Source organism: Alternaria ethzedia (genome assembly GCF_023757985.1).
Source record: "Alternaria ethzedia strain BMP 0044 chromosome Unknown scaffold_1, whole genome shotgun sequence".
NCBI classification, from domain to species: domain Eukaryota; kingdom Fungi; phylum Ascomycota; class Dothideomycetes; order Pleosporales; family Pleosporaceae; genus Alternaria; species Alternaria ethzedia.
The window spans coordinates 1,176,338-1,193,730 of NW_026056194.1; the positions used below are offsets into that span (position 1 = coordinate 1,176,338).

General features: G+C 51.1%; 4 protein-coding genes across 4 annotated transcripts; all 4 read left to right on the forward strand.

The window, feature by feature from the left end:
- Positions 1 to 4,080: 4,080 nt before the first annotated feature.
- On the forward strand, positions 4,081 to 6,486 carry J4E87_000382 (uncharacterized protein; the record flags this gene model as incomplete). Its single annotated transcript, XM_049372040.1, has 1 exon — positions 4,081 to 6,486. The coding sequence occupies one exon, from the start codon at positions 4,081 to 4,083 to the stop codon at positions 6,484 to 6,486; it is 2,406 nt and encodes an 801-aa protein (XP_049238174.1).
- Positions 6,487 to 7,556: 1,070 nt separating this feature from the next.
- Positions 7,557 to 8,159, forward strand: J4E87_000383 (uncharacterized protein; the record flags this gene model as incomplete). Its single annotated transcript, XM_049372041.1, has 1 exon — positions 7,557 to 8,159. The coding sequence occupies one exon, from the start codon at positions 7,557 to 7,559 to the stop codon at positions 8,157 to 8,159; it is 603 nt and encodes a 200-aa protein (XP_049238175.1).
- A 1,113-nt stretch (positions 8,160 to 9,272) lies between these two features.
- On the forward strand, positions 9,273 to 11,171 carry J4E87_000384 (uncharacterized protein; the record flags this gene model as incomplete). Its single annotated transcript, XM_049372042.1, has 1 exon — positions 9,273 to 11,171. The coding sequence occupies one exon, from the start codon at positions 9,273 to 9,275 to the stop codon at positions 11,169 to 11,171; it is 1,899 nt and encodes a 632-aa protein (XP_049238176.1).
- Positions 11,172 to 11,854: 683 nt separating this feature from the next.
- On the forward strand, positions 11,855 to 17,065 carry J4E87_000385 (uncharacterized protein; the record flags this gene model as incomplete). The annotated part of the gene is made up of 4 exons (XM_049372043.1): positions 11,855 to 11,858; positions 12,118 to 13,886; positions 13,949 to 16,146; positions 16,222 to 17,065. 4 exons carry the CDS (start codon positions 11,855 to 11,857, stop codon positions 17,063 to 17,065), a joined length of 4,815 nt encoding a protein of 1,604 aa, XP_049238177.1.
- Between the last annotated feature and the right edge of the window lie 328 nt (positions 17,066 to 17,393).

The window sequence follows — 17,393 nt, forward strand, 5'->3', positions numbered from 1 at the left end:
CTGATGACGGTGTTCGAAGGACACGTTGCGTTTTACGTGAAATTGAAAGTGTTCAATAATGTCATTCGAGGGATGAGAACGCGTAGCAAATGAGTGTGGAGTTGGGTATATAGTTGATTGATGCATATCTCGTTACCGAATAGTAAAAGCCATCCAGCCTCGCGGCTATGTAGCCGTCTGCCCAGGAAACCCACATCTAAACCCTCCTCCAGGAAAAAGTGCCAAAATATAGTATAGCATTGCAAGTCGCAAAATTCATCGGGGAATAAGAAGCAAAACAAAGAGTGGTGAAGAATACTGTGAAACCAAGAATAAAGACACGCGGCGGTCAACGCGCAAAAAAGACATGTCGAAGTACAACCCGAAGCATCCAACGCCACATCAAGTACCCAAACCAAGCCCGCTAAGTGCAAAGAAGTAAGAAGAGGAAGAAGAGCGAGGCGCTCTAGTTCGAGCCCGAGCTACCCCTCCGGCTGTCGGCTGGTGTGCTGGGGAAGCTGAAGTCGACGGGCGATGGCGGTGGTGCGGGGGTCTCGTTGACCTCCATGGAGCGCGAGCTCAGGCTTGATGATGCCTTGAAAGCTGCGCTGACATCGTGACCGAGAGTTGAGTTTGTGAAGATGGAGAGGCGCTGGCGGGGGTTGAATGCGGAGGCTGCTGAGGCGGGCATTTTGGTGGTTGTTTGTGTGGTTTTGTGAAGTTGAAGGGTGATTCGGTTTTGTAGATCGATGTACTCGGTACGTAGACGAGGATGAGTCTTGTAGGGAGTAGCAAGGAAGACTGGCGGGTAAAATGGAGGGTGTCCGGAACAGTCGATTAAATAGTTCGCAACGGAAGCCGAAAAGCTGGTACGGGCCGGAAGTATTGATGCGCTGGTGCAATGCAGGGTAGGAACTGCAAGTTTCGCTCGGGGGAAGGCGCAAAAGATATGTGATGTGCTGTCTCGGGCTGTGACAACAACTAAAACTTCGGGGGGCTGACTCGGTTACGAAGACGGGGTTGTGAGCCTAAGGAAGGGTGAGTCAGATTTAATATATCAGGGTAGAATGCGCTGAGGGCGAGGGGCTGTTTGCGACAGGGCTGATGTGTGGTTTGTGCGTTGGCCATGCAGGGCCGCCAGATTTGGCGGAGCCCCGGACTTGAGGTGCTCGGGTATGGGGAAGAGTGTTGCGTAGGGGGCTGGGCTTACTTTTTGGTAGGTGCGTGTCACTGGGCGAGGCGTGTTACACAAGTTTGGTGTTGTAGAAGGCTCGTGTGTGAGTAATGCTTTGGTGGTGTGTTTGAGGAAAGCAAAGAGGTTTGACGTAGATGTGGTTTTTAGGTATCAAGTAGATGATGACGTCTGTAACAGGTGAGTCTTGGGCTTAGGGCTGAGTTGTACTTTGCGATGTGTTGGAAATGGCGATACCGCGCCGAAGGGGGTTGCTCTCTTATACAAGAAAGACCAAAGTACTGATACGATCGCTATTCACCGCCGAAAAGACAAACCCTGACTCGCATCATTAGCCAGGGTTGTAACGGAATCTCGGAAGGGCCATACGTTTTGAGCTAAAAGCAAAAGTATAATCAGCAATCAAATGCGGCGGCCACACGGGGAAGCGGACGGTTGCAACTCCTTGCTTCGCAACCATCGTTGCACCTGGCGCGCAGAGTCCACCCCACGCCCTGATCCTGTTCCAGGGTCGCAGAATCAAGGCTGTTCTGGGGCGTCCTGTCATCATCGACGTGTCTGAGACGATGTTCTCGAAGCGAGGATGCGACAAACAAGGCGCACAAGCCCTCAGGCACTTCTGCAGCCTCCTACGCATTCCTCGACGGCATCAGGAGCTTGCTGGGTAAAGAAAGGATGCCTATCGCTGTATCGTAGACGGCCCGAACCAGCAAACCAATACCTTGCGATACACGGCGGCGGTCCGCGGGTAGGAGCCGACAAGCGTATGACGTGGGCCAGCAAGACACCACAGTGTCCTTTGGGCGGCTGTCGCAAGCAAGGCATCATCAAAGCCGGACCGAACAAGTCAATTCTCTGACCGCTTGTCCGATATGCAAGTGTATGCACATCCCACGCGAGGGCTTGCGGCAGAGCAAGATGGGGTAAGTGGAGCTTCCGGGCTGCATTCCCCGGATACCAGCAGGCTGGGATTCGCCCACTCGAAAAGGAAGACGAGGCGTCTGGAACTCTGTCTCTCCACCTTTGATCAGCGGGATGCGCATTACTGCTTGATTTCTTGATGCCCATCCAGGCACAGCCTTTCGCATTCGCAACGGCTTTTTCTACCGCTTATCATCGACTCATGCTCCCTGTGAGTCGGACACACCCAGATAGGCAAGCCGTTTTAGGTTGCGACGCGGAAAATAATCTCTGCAATGCAACGGTTGCCCGGCTGGAATGAGCCTTCGAGAACGCTGTTGGAAGGACGCTCGAGCCGACAGGTGTCACGACCAAGGCGTCACTGACATTTGTGCCATCGTGCCGCCCCTTTTCTACCGGTCGAAATTGCGGCAGAAGAGTGACATCTCAGATCTCAGACCTCTCTCCGTCCTGCGTTGGCCGCCCTGCGCAAGGCTAATCCAAGTTGTTCTCGCCAAAGGTCCAAGGAATCGCTGATCGAAGACTGATCGAACAGGTTTGGCGCCGCAAAAACTCGTGTCAGCGCCAGTCGCGTTGCGATCTCGATGCGCGACGCGTCCTCTGCAAACAGTTTTCTCTCCGCATCATCCGAACCATGAGTCCATGTTGTCGTTGAATATATCGACATTATTACCGGGCGACTATTCCTGGCGCGAACTTTCTTTGCTTCTTCGTGTCTACCAATAGCCTGAGCCAAGCTCGCCTGTCATGGCATCATATTGTCGAGACGCCGAATAGGAAGCCATGGAAGCCGCGGGTTAGACGCGAGCTAACGCGACCTCAACGTCGTTTCATCGTTGGTAATACGACGTAGCCATTGCTCTTTGGCAACATCCGACATGTTTCGTCCAAGCCTTATCCTCGCCGCCCGCTTTCCCCGGACTGGCGTATAGCCTGATCTGGGGAAATTGATCCTCGTCCTTGCCTTAGCCCTTGGTGGAACAAACTTCCCCCCGCTATACTGCGCAACGTTGCTCACCGGGACCACGGAGGGCAAGTCGTACGATGCCGCGCCGCGTCGCGCATACGTAAATTTGTGTCGCATCCGAAAGCGGGTTGTGCCATTAGCGAGATGGTGGTTCTGAGATGTCGCTGTGGTTTCCCGATCGTCTGCAGCGTCCCGACGATATTCCGCGCGTTATCTGACCGACTGTTGAAGGGCTTTCACCGCAACTTGATCGACGACGCGACGGGAAAAAAGTGAGAGAAAGTGGAGTAGGCCGTAGACAAGGTGTAAAGAGAGGGGAATGAGGCTTCGCGTCAATAGGCGCACCTTCCTTGGGTGGTTTTGATAGTTGAGGGAAGCGACACCTACAGTGACCACAACTGACCTACACGCTGGACTCATTTCACTAGCCAAACGTCAATAGTGAACGATTCTGGTATGTTTGCCCCGTTAGACGACATCGGTAGGCACATGTCGCTTTGCGCAATTAGTTCAGCAGCATGGTTTTTGTCGCTGATGCAAGCCTATGTCGTCGCGTTGGTGAACGCGGGGATGTAGCGGTATGAGAGCGCTCGCCTGACGGCCGTTTGCTGTCGCGATTTGGGGGGAATTCCTCTCACTGGCGCCTGTTTGCGAAAACCGGCGCTGCAGCCTAGAGTCATTTTCTTCTACGTCTGCGCACAACGATGCAATCTTTTCTCAATTTCCTCGCCTCTCTTTTGAAGCTCTGAATCTGTCATCATCATCGCCAATCGAACCAGACATAGAGTCGGCCGATCAGTACCGGCAGCGGCTGCAATCACTCCAATCTCTGCCCGAACCCGAAGCATCTGAGGCACTGCGCCAAGCGCTACTCAAAGGTACAAGGTCTGGCGGTCTTACATTCACAAGAGCAACTATCTTCCACTACTTCGAGCACGTACACCATTACTTCGGCTGCCCAGAAGACGACCCATGCGACAAGGACATACAGAAGGAACCATTATGTTGGGAGAAAGCCCTCATGATCCCGGTGAAGCACATCATCGATGAGAACGCCGAGTGCGATGCCCTGGTGGTCAACCTTATGGTTTGGTCAACTCTGTGTGGTATCATGGTCTATTTGGAAGACGAGATCCGCACGCGTTGGCTCAAGAAGTCTAAGGCGCAGCGGAAGGCCATCCTCGAGAAGGCTTGGCCATCACAGCTACCAAAGCATCATCGCCCCGACATCGACAGGTCCGTTATTAATGCGTGCCCACACCAGAGGCATTCGCATGGCCTGGCGCAGTACGCCTTTCCCCATCTCAACCTTGAGGATCTCACCAAGCCGCATCCGTTGCTCATCCTTCTTAACGCACGTGGCCGACACGCAATGTGGAAATTCGCCCTTCTGGATTACGAGCTGGCCCCTCTAGTTCATCTACGATCAGCACTTCTCGAGAAGACAAGGTACACTATGAAACTGAACTTAGGAGGGTATGGGCAGATGGTTCAGTGGAATACGGAAGAGGACGCCGCTGAATCGATGAGCAGAGGAGATACCATACATCCTTTGCCTGGCTCACACATTATGGCGATGCAGAACATGGTATACCAATTCCTTCTACTCTGTGTTGGCGAAATCTTGTCAGATAACGCTATGGTGCGATTAGCCATCACCGAGCAATCGTGCGTAAATCTACCTTGGATCGGCAAAGATGTTCCTTCCCCACTCGAGCCTCCAGCTCTCACTTGCAGCGACCAGGACTTCACCTCGCTCAACGCTATCGTACGCGAAGCATGCTATCGTGTACCCACATTGGAAGATCTCGGTCGACTCGAAACACTGGTGTCGGCATGTCAGAATGCGACGGAAGACCACATCTGGTTGCTCCGAGAGGATCCAGGATACTTTCGAGAGTCTACACTTGAATGCAAAGAACATCGGCCTGAGCTACTGCCAGGTATTCGTTGCAAACAAACACACAGGAGTGCGCGCAACGAAGTTCTTTGGCCTCGTGTGTTACATAGTATGGCCACCGACTGCTACATTGATCTGTTCATGTGGAACGAACTACGTCAACGTATATCTGAGCTCAATCGTCTTTCCTTGCTACACAAAGACGGGCTTGGGTTTGGGACGCTTGGTGGCAAAGAAGAGCTCCCGAAAGACTTCTCAGAGTCACTCGTTGAAGCATGGTCTTTTCTAGAATTCTTCCAATTGGAAATCATACAAGAGCTGAGGGCAGCCTGGTCATCCTCTTTAGAAATTCGCGCCTATTTCTCCCAAGAATGCGATCACAGTGTGGAAGATATGGTGGTGGGTATCAAATTCACCGGCAAAGGTAGTCGCAAACGAGACAAAGAACTGGAGCGCGTCTTCACTCTTTTCAAGTATCTTTGGGAGCCACCCGTCCGACAGTCGTTAAAGGTGCACACTCTGGTGGAGGCACTGGACAACCTCCTGCAAAATAACGAGCGAGCGAGGGACTTGACTTCCCCATTCGCAGCTTCCCTCCTTTCAAAGCTTTCCATAGTCTCGGAATGTCTTCGTCAACTCAGCTTCTTCCTACCATGGGCAAAGCGAGTTCAGTACTTAGCCAAACAGCGACAGACAGAGCTCATGACAGCCTATGCTATCAGCCTCTCTAGGTGGCACTCAACTTTGAGCACAACCTTCGAGGGAACCAACCTCGCTGATCTTGGGAAGCCAGGCGCAAGGTTTCGCTATCCAGTCAACAAGCGACGAAGCAGGATGACCGTCGAAAATCTCAGGAGTGCAGAGGCGGCCCTGGACGCGTTCTGGCATGCTGCAGATGTTCGATTTAGAGAATGTACTGGTACTACGCCTCACGACATAGTCTCCGGTCTTATCAAGGAGCGTACTCTACAGCGCACGCCGCTTTGGGTCGAGCCCGAGGAGGCTTCAAACTCCTCTGCGCCAATTGAATACGTATACGTTCCAGTCTCCAATGACTTCCACGACCCTACAAAGCAGATCACCGGCGCATTTGACAAGATCAATCTGAGCAATACCAACAAAGCAAAGTCTCATGGTCTGGCAGCCCTCAACACCGAGGATGGTCATGAGAACAACCCGAACGTGCCAGAAGCCCCCACCAACATCGACGAACAACCGACTTTCCGTCTCGATAAGCGCGCGCACAAAGTCTTCAAGGTCTTATTCCATTCACCACTTTCGCGCGACCATCCTGGTGATATCCCCTGGCACGACTTCCTATACGCCATGGTAGCTACTGGATTCGCCGCACAGAAGCTGCAAGGCTCCGCCTGGCAGTTCACCCCGCGAGACCTCGATGTAGAGCAGCCCATCCAGTTCCATGAGCCTCACCCGACACACAAGCTGCCTTTCACATGGGCTCGACGCTTCGGTCGGCGTCTTGCGAGGACGTACGGCTGGAGAGGTGATATGTTTCAGCTCGCTTGAATATCCCTTCCTGAAGGACGATGTAGAGGAAACCCTATTCGTCGCACTTGTGTTGGGGTGTCATTCACGGTTACGGCGTTCATAGACTCTGGGTCTAAAATCTTACTCAAGATCTAGACAGATGATAGACGGGTCGATGGGTCGATAGGTCGGCGCTGGATGGGTGCAAGGTCAAACATTATGCTAGAAGAAATTACGTAGGCATGTTATCATCTGTGGAGATATCGGACGTCAGTAGCTCAATGTTATCCTTTCCATTATTTGGCCAGTGCTCGGTGACTACCTGCATTGCGATGGCCCTAGACGCCCCGGAAATGTGATCTCGATTTACCTGAAGTACCATTCATGGTGACTGCCATCGGACTGACTTCGTACTACCTTGACGAGTGCCAGCGCCAGCGGCACATTGCTGACGGCAGTAGTCCGTTTCAAATTGACACTGCCATCAAGTTCAACGCACGCGAGGCTGCTGTGCCATGCACCTGAAATATCTCTACGCAAGGCGGAGAGAAGGATTCAGATGCAAGTGCAAACGAGTGAGCCTACTCTATTTTGGGGCGTGTCAGAGTGGGGCCGCAGTGGGCCAATCATGTCGGTCTTGCTGTCTGACATAATCGCCTAGCGCTCTCACGGGTAAAATGAGCTCACATTACGGCACGGAACCACATCACTTTCCCCCCACTTCTTCGTCGACAGTAGGTGCCGCCGCCACAAGTTTGCATCGGTTGTCGTCGATTCCGGTCGCAGATTCATTGTGCTTCATTCGAATCAGGTCCAAAGCGACCTCATCATGGATAGTGCTCAAGACAGGTATGCTGTCATAGCTCCTAGGCGCCGACTTCTACGTTTGAACATGGTCTTTCTGTGGACATCAAGACGGCGAAGTAAAACTCCAAGTATAGCAGGATCGTAATCTCGAGCGTCGCAATATGTCTATAAGAGCGGGCACGCATTGAAGTGTTGCTATCTACCATTGAGCCATCTCACATCTCAAAGATCCCACGATCTTTTCACTACCAAACTTCTCCATACATTTTGTCCCAAGAACTTTGTTCCGTCAATCTCACATCATGCGCTTTCGTCTCTTGTTCCTTGCGTTGATACCAGCGGTCATTGCAAGTCCGTCTCCTGACGGGAACAACAGGGAGGTCGACATCTCTTCGAACGTGGAACCAATTACAGCCACTGTCTTCGTATACCCATCCACAGATGAATTCAGTCGTGATCGCCACGATGAAGAGACGGAGTGTAACTTAGAGGCTTTCTACGGAGATCGTGTCGAAAAAACCCACGATTCCAATGGAAAGCCGTGTTGGAAGTTGTCCCTGATCGAAGGCGAGACGGTTGATGATCTCCGGGGTTGGCGCGACATCGATATTCCCGGTGTGAGCTACGAGGAGCGGAAACTGAGATTCACGAAGAGGAAGGTACCTCCAAAACCGACAACGTGGTGGGCTGTGGCCAAGGATCCGGAGGACACCGAGGCGAATGCCAAGATCTTCGCGTACCTCAAAACCAAGACCAAGCCTGGAGAGGATGTCTATGAGCTCACGTGTTACGGAGGGCGTAGATGGGGCCCGTTGCATTTGAGTCCAGAGGGCATTTTGGAAGTGGCACAGTATCCCGGCATCCTCCCGGAATTGGATATATCTCAGCCGCTCATCAAATGTTGAGCTATTCTCAGCGTAATGAACGATTGCCTTCTTCAAGAAAGAGAGAACCTAGCTCTTACAGTCTTCTTACGTCAAGTTCGCATCTCGATTAATGTCTTCAAAGTACGTGTTTGTGGATGTCCTGACCATCCCCACAATCCAGCAACTCCGCGGCCCACTATGATGTTTTCTTCTTGATCACGCACAACCTTTAGCAAGCGCAGAATGAATACTTATAAGTATAATCAGATGCTTCACTGATTCCAAAGCACCGCCTTCGCCGGCAGATGGCTAGAAGCCTTTGGAGTGCGTTCTCATTTCGTCACTTTCATGGCGTATAGACTAGTCAGTGCGGCCTTGAACTGTAGTCGGTCACGGACTCTACGACGATGGTTCTAGGCTACGGTTTCTGCTCGCCTTGTCTATTAATACCCCGCCCTTCTCGTATTCCATCCACCCAGTTGTTCTCAACTTCGGGAAGTATATCGACACGATCGCGTTCCTGAAATGATGCCTATATTTACCGACGAAGAAATGCAATCCATCTTCAAGTGGCTCCTCTCCAGTCACAAACACGGAGATCTCTACCCTATGAACGAACTCGAGGATTTGGCCACCGAGTATGCTACGAGGGCTTCGACGAGCTATCAGAGGCTTCACGATATAATTCTTCGTCACGAGGAAGTTATACGTAAGAGATATAGACAGTCATACACGACCGAAGCGAAGCGAAGGGAACTCCTTTTGAGCGTTTGGCCTGATATGGCGGGCAAGCACCTTTCATCTAGCTTCGAAGATACTACAGGGAAATTTGTCCCCACTCCCGCGAAAAGCATCAGTAAGTCAACCCTCCCTAGCCTCTCTTCTTCCTCTCGCAAAAGGTGATCTTGGAGGTTGTCGATGTGTAGGGGATTGCAGAACGCCAGCATTGATACCAGTACAGAAGCGTCAGACAGCATCGATCCAAAGCGAATACTACCATATATTAACCTTCAAGATCTCGCGAAAGATCCGAAAGCGCTTCTCATATATCTTAATGCACGAGGACGAAGCCATCCATACGCTTTCGGTGCGTTTGAGCGTATGTTTATACCGACCGCTCGAGTCAATGATCAGCTCTTGCCGACAAACAAAATGCTCTTTGACGGCGAATTGACCTACGGGAAGATTCGTGAATGGCCGAACCTTGAGAGTGTAGAGGTTTTAGAGGTTAGAAAACTCGCCCTTGGCCTTGGTGAGGGTCTGCAGGTCTTGTTGATACAATGCCACGTCTACACTATCCTGGTCAAGATTTGCGAGGCTATACTGAGCCCCATTAGCTCAGCAGAGCTGACAGACGACATTCATCCTATCAAACCGGAACCACTCAATTTGGTCGGACGTGGAGAGCTTGTGAATTCCTTTGCCGGAATTGCAGCTAGGTTATATTACCAAGGGCCCACTGGCTTGGATATCGGCAGAGTTTGCCGACTTGTCAAATCTGCTGCTAAAGCTATCCAGGATCACGCTTTTCATCTTCGGGAAGATCCTGGTTATTTTGAGGACGCCTATGAGGATGCTGTAAACCATGACGTATTCATGGTGCCAGACGAGCATGGCAAATCACACCCAGCACTGCGAGGACAAGACTTTGTGAGGCTCACCCTGAACGGTATAGTTCTTCGGTCGCATTTCCATCTCATGTACTGGCAGGAACTAGCGGATCAGATGCACGAGCTCGAAAAGCTAACTGAGACATATCCGAACGGGATCGTCTACAGCGAACTTGAAGAGTCGGAAGTGAAGATCATCGACTACACACATTTCCTGCTCGAAGAGATGAAGACATTGTACTTGGTGGAACTCAGAGGGGTTTGTACAAGCCCCGGGTTCCGCATGCACTTTGTTAGAGACAACAGGAATATCAAAACTAACCCAAGCATGCTTAAAGAGCCGTTACTGAGGGAAACTTATATGATGTTGTTCAGCATCACTGGCGCTTACGAGAGTGAAAAGATCGCGGATTGGCAGGAGCTCTACCATGGCCTAGACGTTCTCGAGACCTTTCTCTCACGAAGCCCGGCGGCAAGAAATCTCTTCAGTCACCAGATCGAGCAGATATTGACGAAGCTTTCAGTCCTCGCTGAATGCGCCTTTCGATTGATGATCCAGCCCTGGTACACTGAGTCGGTATACTACCTAGAATCAGACTCAGCGGACTATAAAGCCAGTCTAATGGGGTCATTTCAAGGCTGGGGAAAGGTCTTCCAAACTGAGGAGGGGCTCATTACGGATACAGACCTAGGAGATCCCGAAGACAAGAAGTTCTTTTACCCTTCCGAAAAGAGCGCCGCTAGAAAGCCAGTGCGACAAGCACTATGCAAAGCTGAAAGACATCTAGACGACTTCTGGGCCATGGTGGACGGGAATATAACTAAGCTTTGTCAACGGCCTCAGAGGAGAGCACTCCGTCGCATCTTCGACGAAGGAGGTGCAATCAGACGGACCAAGACATGGGATGAGAAGTTTCCAAGGCCGAACCAGTCTGATCGACCAGAGGATATATTTCAGCCCCAGCCAGCTTCAAAAATCTTCCACGACTCATCCAAAGACGTCACCGCCAGCTTCGACAAGCTTGCAGTGACGGAGAAGACCAAAGAGAAGACCCATGGCGAGCCTGGCCCAGGTGCAGTGCCAGCTGCGCAAGGCCCAGAGGGAGAGTTGGAAGAGAAGGTTGTTTATAAGGTTGACCAAAACGCCCATCGCGTCTTCTCGGCGCTCTTCCACATTCCAGATGAAAACGGCAGCGTGCCCGGTAAGGTTACATGGGGAGAATTCTTGAGCGCACTCACTAAGCTCGGCTTTGCGGCTGAGCAGATGCACGGCTCAGCCTGGGAGTTCACCCCAACAGGTGGCTTGGAGCACCTACAGCGAGGTATACATTTCCACCAACCTCATCCGAGTAACGAGATACCGCTTAAGCTGGCGAGGAACTTTGGGAGGAGGCTGGCTCGGGTTTATGACTGGGATGGTACCATGTTCGTGCTGGAGTGAGGGGGATGTAACGATGTCCATGGGATCTCGAGAGACGATGAGTGAACTTTGAAAGGTAGTAGACCACGCTGAGACACTCGAGTTCAACCATCCCCAGAGACTGATCGCATTGAAATGCGTTAGTCTGTGAATGCAATTAGCGCGATGTGGGTCTTGGAAGCGATGCGAACCGACAGCTATTGTTGTAACATCAAGCGTTTCCAGAACCCTTAGTCTTGGAGATAGCTAATACGATTTCGAAGTCATGTGTTGCGTGATCGCACAACAACCACGTACTTGATGCTTGCTTGTACGGCCCACGACAGCCAGATGCTCCCGAGGTCTCTCAGAGTTCGTGCTGGTAGATAGGGTAAGCACGTATTGAGCAATATTGTCGTCGGCTGTGATACAGCGATGCTATCTATATCTGTGTAGGTAGGCACTCCGGTGAAGATCTGTGTTACATCACGAAGATCGTCGATCGACAATTCCGCCCTCAAACGCTTTCCCTTTTGAGCTTTAGCGCTGACGTTGACCCCCTGTGGAACCTTGGCATGTCCTCCGCACTTCGCGACTTCCGTCTTGTCGCATGCAAACAGATCTCTCTCGCATTATTACTGGGCAATCACAGCCCGCATCTTATATGTCTAACGGCTTCCAAGACTAAGAGGCTCTGCCAGGTAACCAGCGGAGATTGGGCCGCCATGAGTGGGTCGCCGGGCGTAACGAGGCTATGCTGCTGATTGTGACCGCTGCATCTGCAGCGCGTAACATGGAGCCAAGTCTTCCTGGGGTTAATATGGTTGCCTGAATGCACTCAGCCTCTAGATATGTCTTCCCCAAATACCTAGGTACTCTGCGCGATCTACATATTCCAGTCAGACTGCCTAATGACCTGCGTGGGAGCCGCAATCCGGAGTTTAATGCGCAAACAGCATGTCGCATTCAAACACTAGTCCATCGTCAGAACCGCGCGAACGTTATTCATGGATATCGTTTCCTGAGAGCGATACCTTAAGCGGCATCACGCAGCATGAACACGCCGAACAGGGCGACGGCGTCGACCGCACTCGCAGGCCTGAATCCCGAGCTCAAGAGCAACGCGAACACACCGATTCGTCTCCTCATGCTGCTCAGGAAAACGAGACGCTTCTCTCCAGCCGAGCATCTACCGCACTCAGTGGAGCAATCGATGACCACTCGCTGGATGAGTCGCAAATAAGGAACTTCGATGATACCCATGAGCGTGAGTGCAACACCGAGTACCCCAAGTTACTATGTCCGACATCTTCTAACAAGCTTAAAGCAAAATTTCAAGATCAAAGCCTGCGGACATCCACAGATTGGGTGCCATACACGCTGCGGCGCCCATACCTGATCACTCTTAGCCTAGCATCACTCATACTCTCGACCGTGTTAGCAGCCCTTAGCTGGCACTCTTATAAAAACCATGGACTCGGAGATGAGGATGGGTCTACTGGACTACTCATTGGATGGAGATATACGCCCACTATCGTCGCCATTTTCTTCACGCAGGCTGTTGTCCAGGTTGCGGAAGATGTAAAGAGGACTGAAGCATACGCACGCATGGCCGGCCCCGAATCTATCGAAGCCAAGTTCACCCTATTCTATCTGCCCAAGGTCTGGTGGAAAAGCATCTTTGTAGGTTTCTCTCGAAAGCGGAGCGGCGGCCACCGGAGATGGAATCTGGCCTTGTCTTCGCTCGCAGCTGGTATCAGTGTGCTCAGCATTTCAACCTTCTCGTCGTCCGTATTCGTTGCGAAAGAAATCTTGTATCAGGAGGATGTGCAGCTTCAACGGTATGCCGCTGGCCAGACAATTGGCGAAGACTTGTCACCCATTCAGCTTTCACCTCGAAGGGATACGTATCTCCGAACTATAAGTGGATATCTCTTCAACGTATCTACATCTATCTGGTCGTCGAATTCGCAAGTCATTGTACCTTTTGGAGCATCAAATGGCGACAAGCGCCATGCAACGCTTCCGAACGGTATATGGCAAGCAGATACTGAGGTGTTCCATCTAAACTACAGTTGCACATCGATGGCTCTGGTTGAGAAGGACATAATCGATATTACCTACAAGTATACAGACATCCCGATAACGTCATGTCCAAACGACACATGTACTGTCTCCTCAAAGGGTTTCAAAGTTCGATCAGAGGATGGTTGTGAGGTCCAAATCCAAGGTCCAATCGCTCAATGGGATGCTTTGGGAGCCGAGTTGAACTCCGATGGCTTCATTAGCGATACCTTTACAGATGATGGAGGCTTGCTCTGGACCAACATGTCTTCCAATTACGTGTCGTGGGAGACACTTATTCGAGATTACGGTCAGCCTCCAGCAATTCGCTCCATTGGAGAGAAGGTCCTCGAGCAATGGTCTCGCACGTTCATTTATGGTTTCTCCGATCAATGCATTGGGCGTGACCTGCTACTTGTATCGCCTCAATGGATTGTCCGGCCGTCACCTGTCGATGTGCCCGTGGGTGTATGGGAGAAAGAATCATGGGACAACCTCACGATACGGGCACAAGTATGCACTCCGGAATATCATACAGCTAGCCTCCCAGTCTCTGCATCCATCGACGGCGTTGAAACTTCCATGTCCTTCGATGTATCAGAGTTTGAGCGACGCAGGCAGCCTGTGTCGAAACAAGCCATCGATTTCGACTTATTGGATGATCTCACTTTTCGCAGTGACAGTTGGGACAAGGTAAGTTCTGACTGTACGAAGTGCATGCGAGACATATACTGACATCGTACCTCTACCTCCAGTACATGGCCGTACCTCGTAATGTTCATGGTTCTTTTGAGGGTATATCGTTGCTTCTTGCTTCAACTTTCGCTCACAACGTATCCAATATTTTGGAGAACGTCACGTTAGAGGAAGAAGCTAGCAAACTTCGGATGCACTTCACAAAAGAGCTTTTGCTCTCTTCTCTCATAGAAGCCGACAACCCACAATTGGAAGATACAAAAGGGCTTGCTACACGCGTTAGGAGACGGATTCTGGTCGTCACTGAGGTTGCAATAACACTCGCAGTATTGTTCATGCTCTTGGCAGGCTACATTGCAGTAGCTGTATTCTACACATCGCCCAGGAAAAGACCACTGAACCTCCATTCAGATCCTGCCACCGTTGCTGGAACATCATCCCTCCTTGGCAGTACTTCGCTTTCTTCTACCACGTTCAGTACATTCCTTGGATATGAAAGATCGCGCACGCAAGGTCTTATCCAATCACGGGTATATCATCTACAAGGCGGCATCATTTCAGAGAAGGAAACGACAGGGGAGTCGATTGAAGGTAGAAAGCCGAATGTACTCGGCAAGACAAGCGAGCTTTCAGTAAGCCATCCCATATCAAAAGATGGCTCTCAAGATGACTGGAGGCCTTCAATGCTCCTCAAACGATGGCTTCTTACACTACTGGCTACTCTGATCGCTGTCGCAACAACCATGTTCGTTCTTCGCAGATATGCACGAGAAGATAAGCTTTCCCAGACTGCTTTTACCTACCAGGTCGATTTGGGTTTATTCGACACGTCGTTCTCTCCTCACTCTGTCGTTGCAACGCTAATCGCCGTTTGTATTGGATTGAGTTGGGATGGTATCGATAAACCTATGCGGATTCTGCAGCCATATCTCTCGTTGTCGCGGAAACCCGTAGTCCCAATACGAGGAGCATCGTTGACTTACCAGTCTTCATACTGGATATGGGCCGCGGCAAAATCAGCGTCGCGGAAACATTGGATGCTTTGTCTAATAACTACTGGTACAACCTTAACACAAATCCGTAAGCATTTTCTCGCTCCGTTGAGTCGTGTAGCTAACCGTGTAGTCATTATCTCCATGGCAGCCGTCTTCGAAAGACAGACCGCATTGATTAGTCGGGAAACTTGGGACCCATCACATATTGATACACTTTGGGTGACAGCACCTTTTGAGCTTCTACAAGAGCCTATCGACTTTTCCAACCCAGGCGAACGGACGCGCAATTTCGACTTAGACGAGCATATGTTGGACTCATCCAATATTCAGTGGCTCAACCACGCGTTGGACGAGATCCTTCTAGAAGCACCGCAACTGGCGTGGACTAAGGACGAATGGACGTTTACCCCACTTGATATGCAAGAGCTGCCAAACGTCACAGTATCCTCGAAATCGCGTTCCGGTTCTGGGAGACATGCAAGCTCCGATTCTCTAGCGTCACCCGCAAACGCGTCTTTCATCACTTCCGCTATCCGAAGTCGATTACAGTGCTCTCCGATTGCCGTACCTGACCCCGGCTGGCTTGACCAAGCCGCAGACGTTTTTCCCAATCGTACCAATGAAGCGCTACAAGGATTTGCATTACCAACTACTCTATTCGACGGCGAATCGTACAATACCTCTGTCTTCTCGGCCCGGAGACGGTTGTCATGCTGTGCGAATGGCACAGATCCTGGTCAGCAAGCTGTCGTTGCGTATTGGAGCAGCAACAGCTCAATGATTGAACGGGTGGATCCCAATTTCTTCATACAAGAGTGCACTTATGAACAACTTACTAATGGCAACTGCACGAGTGCCAATGCGCCGTCAGATCCCCTCAGCGAGGATGGACCAGAAGATGTTATCGTTCAAGGCTCTTGGTACCGTAACTTTACCATCAAGTGGATCGTGGGGCCAGGTGTGACTGCGAAAATATCTGGAGCTAATCCAGCTGCGAACCCGAAGGTACAACAAATAAGCGCACCGTACGGCTCTGCAGATGAAGAGCTTCTCTACTTCACGGAAGAGCCCAAGATGGCTATAATGGACTGTATCATGGTCATCGAAAATACATCCGCCAGTGTTACTGTAGCTAGGAGTTCTGGGAACGTTTTGGACTACAGCTTGGTGGCGGACCCACAGCCTGCTCTGGACGCATGGGATTACGCCTGGGATATCTTGTACCCTAGTCCAACATCCTACACAGGAAGAGGAAATGTCAGGTAAGGCATCCATCCAATTGAGTGGCTACCTCGAGCGTGTTCATCACGAATCAAGTGCTAACCACTAGCTACTAGTTACGGCCATCTATTCATGACGCAGCTCCTCACCGCCCCACACATCATCACACCTCACATAGCACATTCCTGGCTATCCTACAACCGCAGCATCGAAGAAACAGCAAGCGAACGCTTCAACATTCGCGACCGGGATCGTGGGCTCAACGTCGATTTCATGTCCTACGCAAACTGGAACCTTGCCAACAAAGACACCGAATCCCTGCTAAATGCAACAACGCTATTGCGACATTCCGAGAAGACTTTACAAATATTCTTCAAACACTTTGTCAATAGCGGGTCGTCGAGTCTCAGCGGGCGCTGGTCATCTTCAGGACCTGAGAGAGCAGCCTACCAGCGGGCCTCGTCACAGCCTGTGAATGGGACGTTTACGAAACGGGTTGAAGTTCTTGCTATGAATGAGACGGCAACGTGGCTCTCGCTTACCATACTCATCCTGCTTATCGTTATCCTGGTTGTTCTGGTTGTGAGCTTGCAGATCGTATATCCGAGCTCATGCATGCAACATCGCGTCGAGTGCTTGGCAGACGTACTAGCTATGGTTGCTGGAAGCGAGGGGCTGATCGGTTTGATTGAAGAGCAAGGTATCGAAGGCTTTACTAAGAGTGGTAGACTGACTAAATTGGGTTGGTTTAGAGACGCGCAGGGAGATGTTAGGTGGGGTGTTGAACTCATGGATGCAGAGGGTGTGGAATGGGTTGATGGACCCGAGGAAGGTACCTCAATGGGGCACGCGGATGAGGAGTCATCGATACAAAGCGGAGAAGTGATTGATGCGAGCAGTGCGCTCCTGGAAAGTGAAGAAAGGCCACTCTCGCCACGACGTTCCGTTCAAGAGCAGTAGACAGTCAATTATGATGCATTCAGCGCTCATAGAGTGCGGTGCTGTACATTCTTTCCTCTGAAGTTACGAGGTGTCTGGCCCGGGACGCGACACTCCCTCACATGGCATCTGACATTTTGGGGATTTTCCTGAAATGACGTTGAGACTTCATGTAAGATCGCGGCTACATCGCGAAGGTCACCGAACAAATAACGTGGTCCTCGGTTGATTGAGTGCCGAGGTTTTGCCGAGCTGCGTCCGGCGGCATTTGGATCCCACCCGATGCTCCAATCCTGCCCGGGTACACCACACCTAGCTCTTGCCTCCCTCGTCGCACAATATGTATATT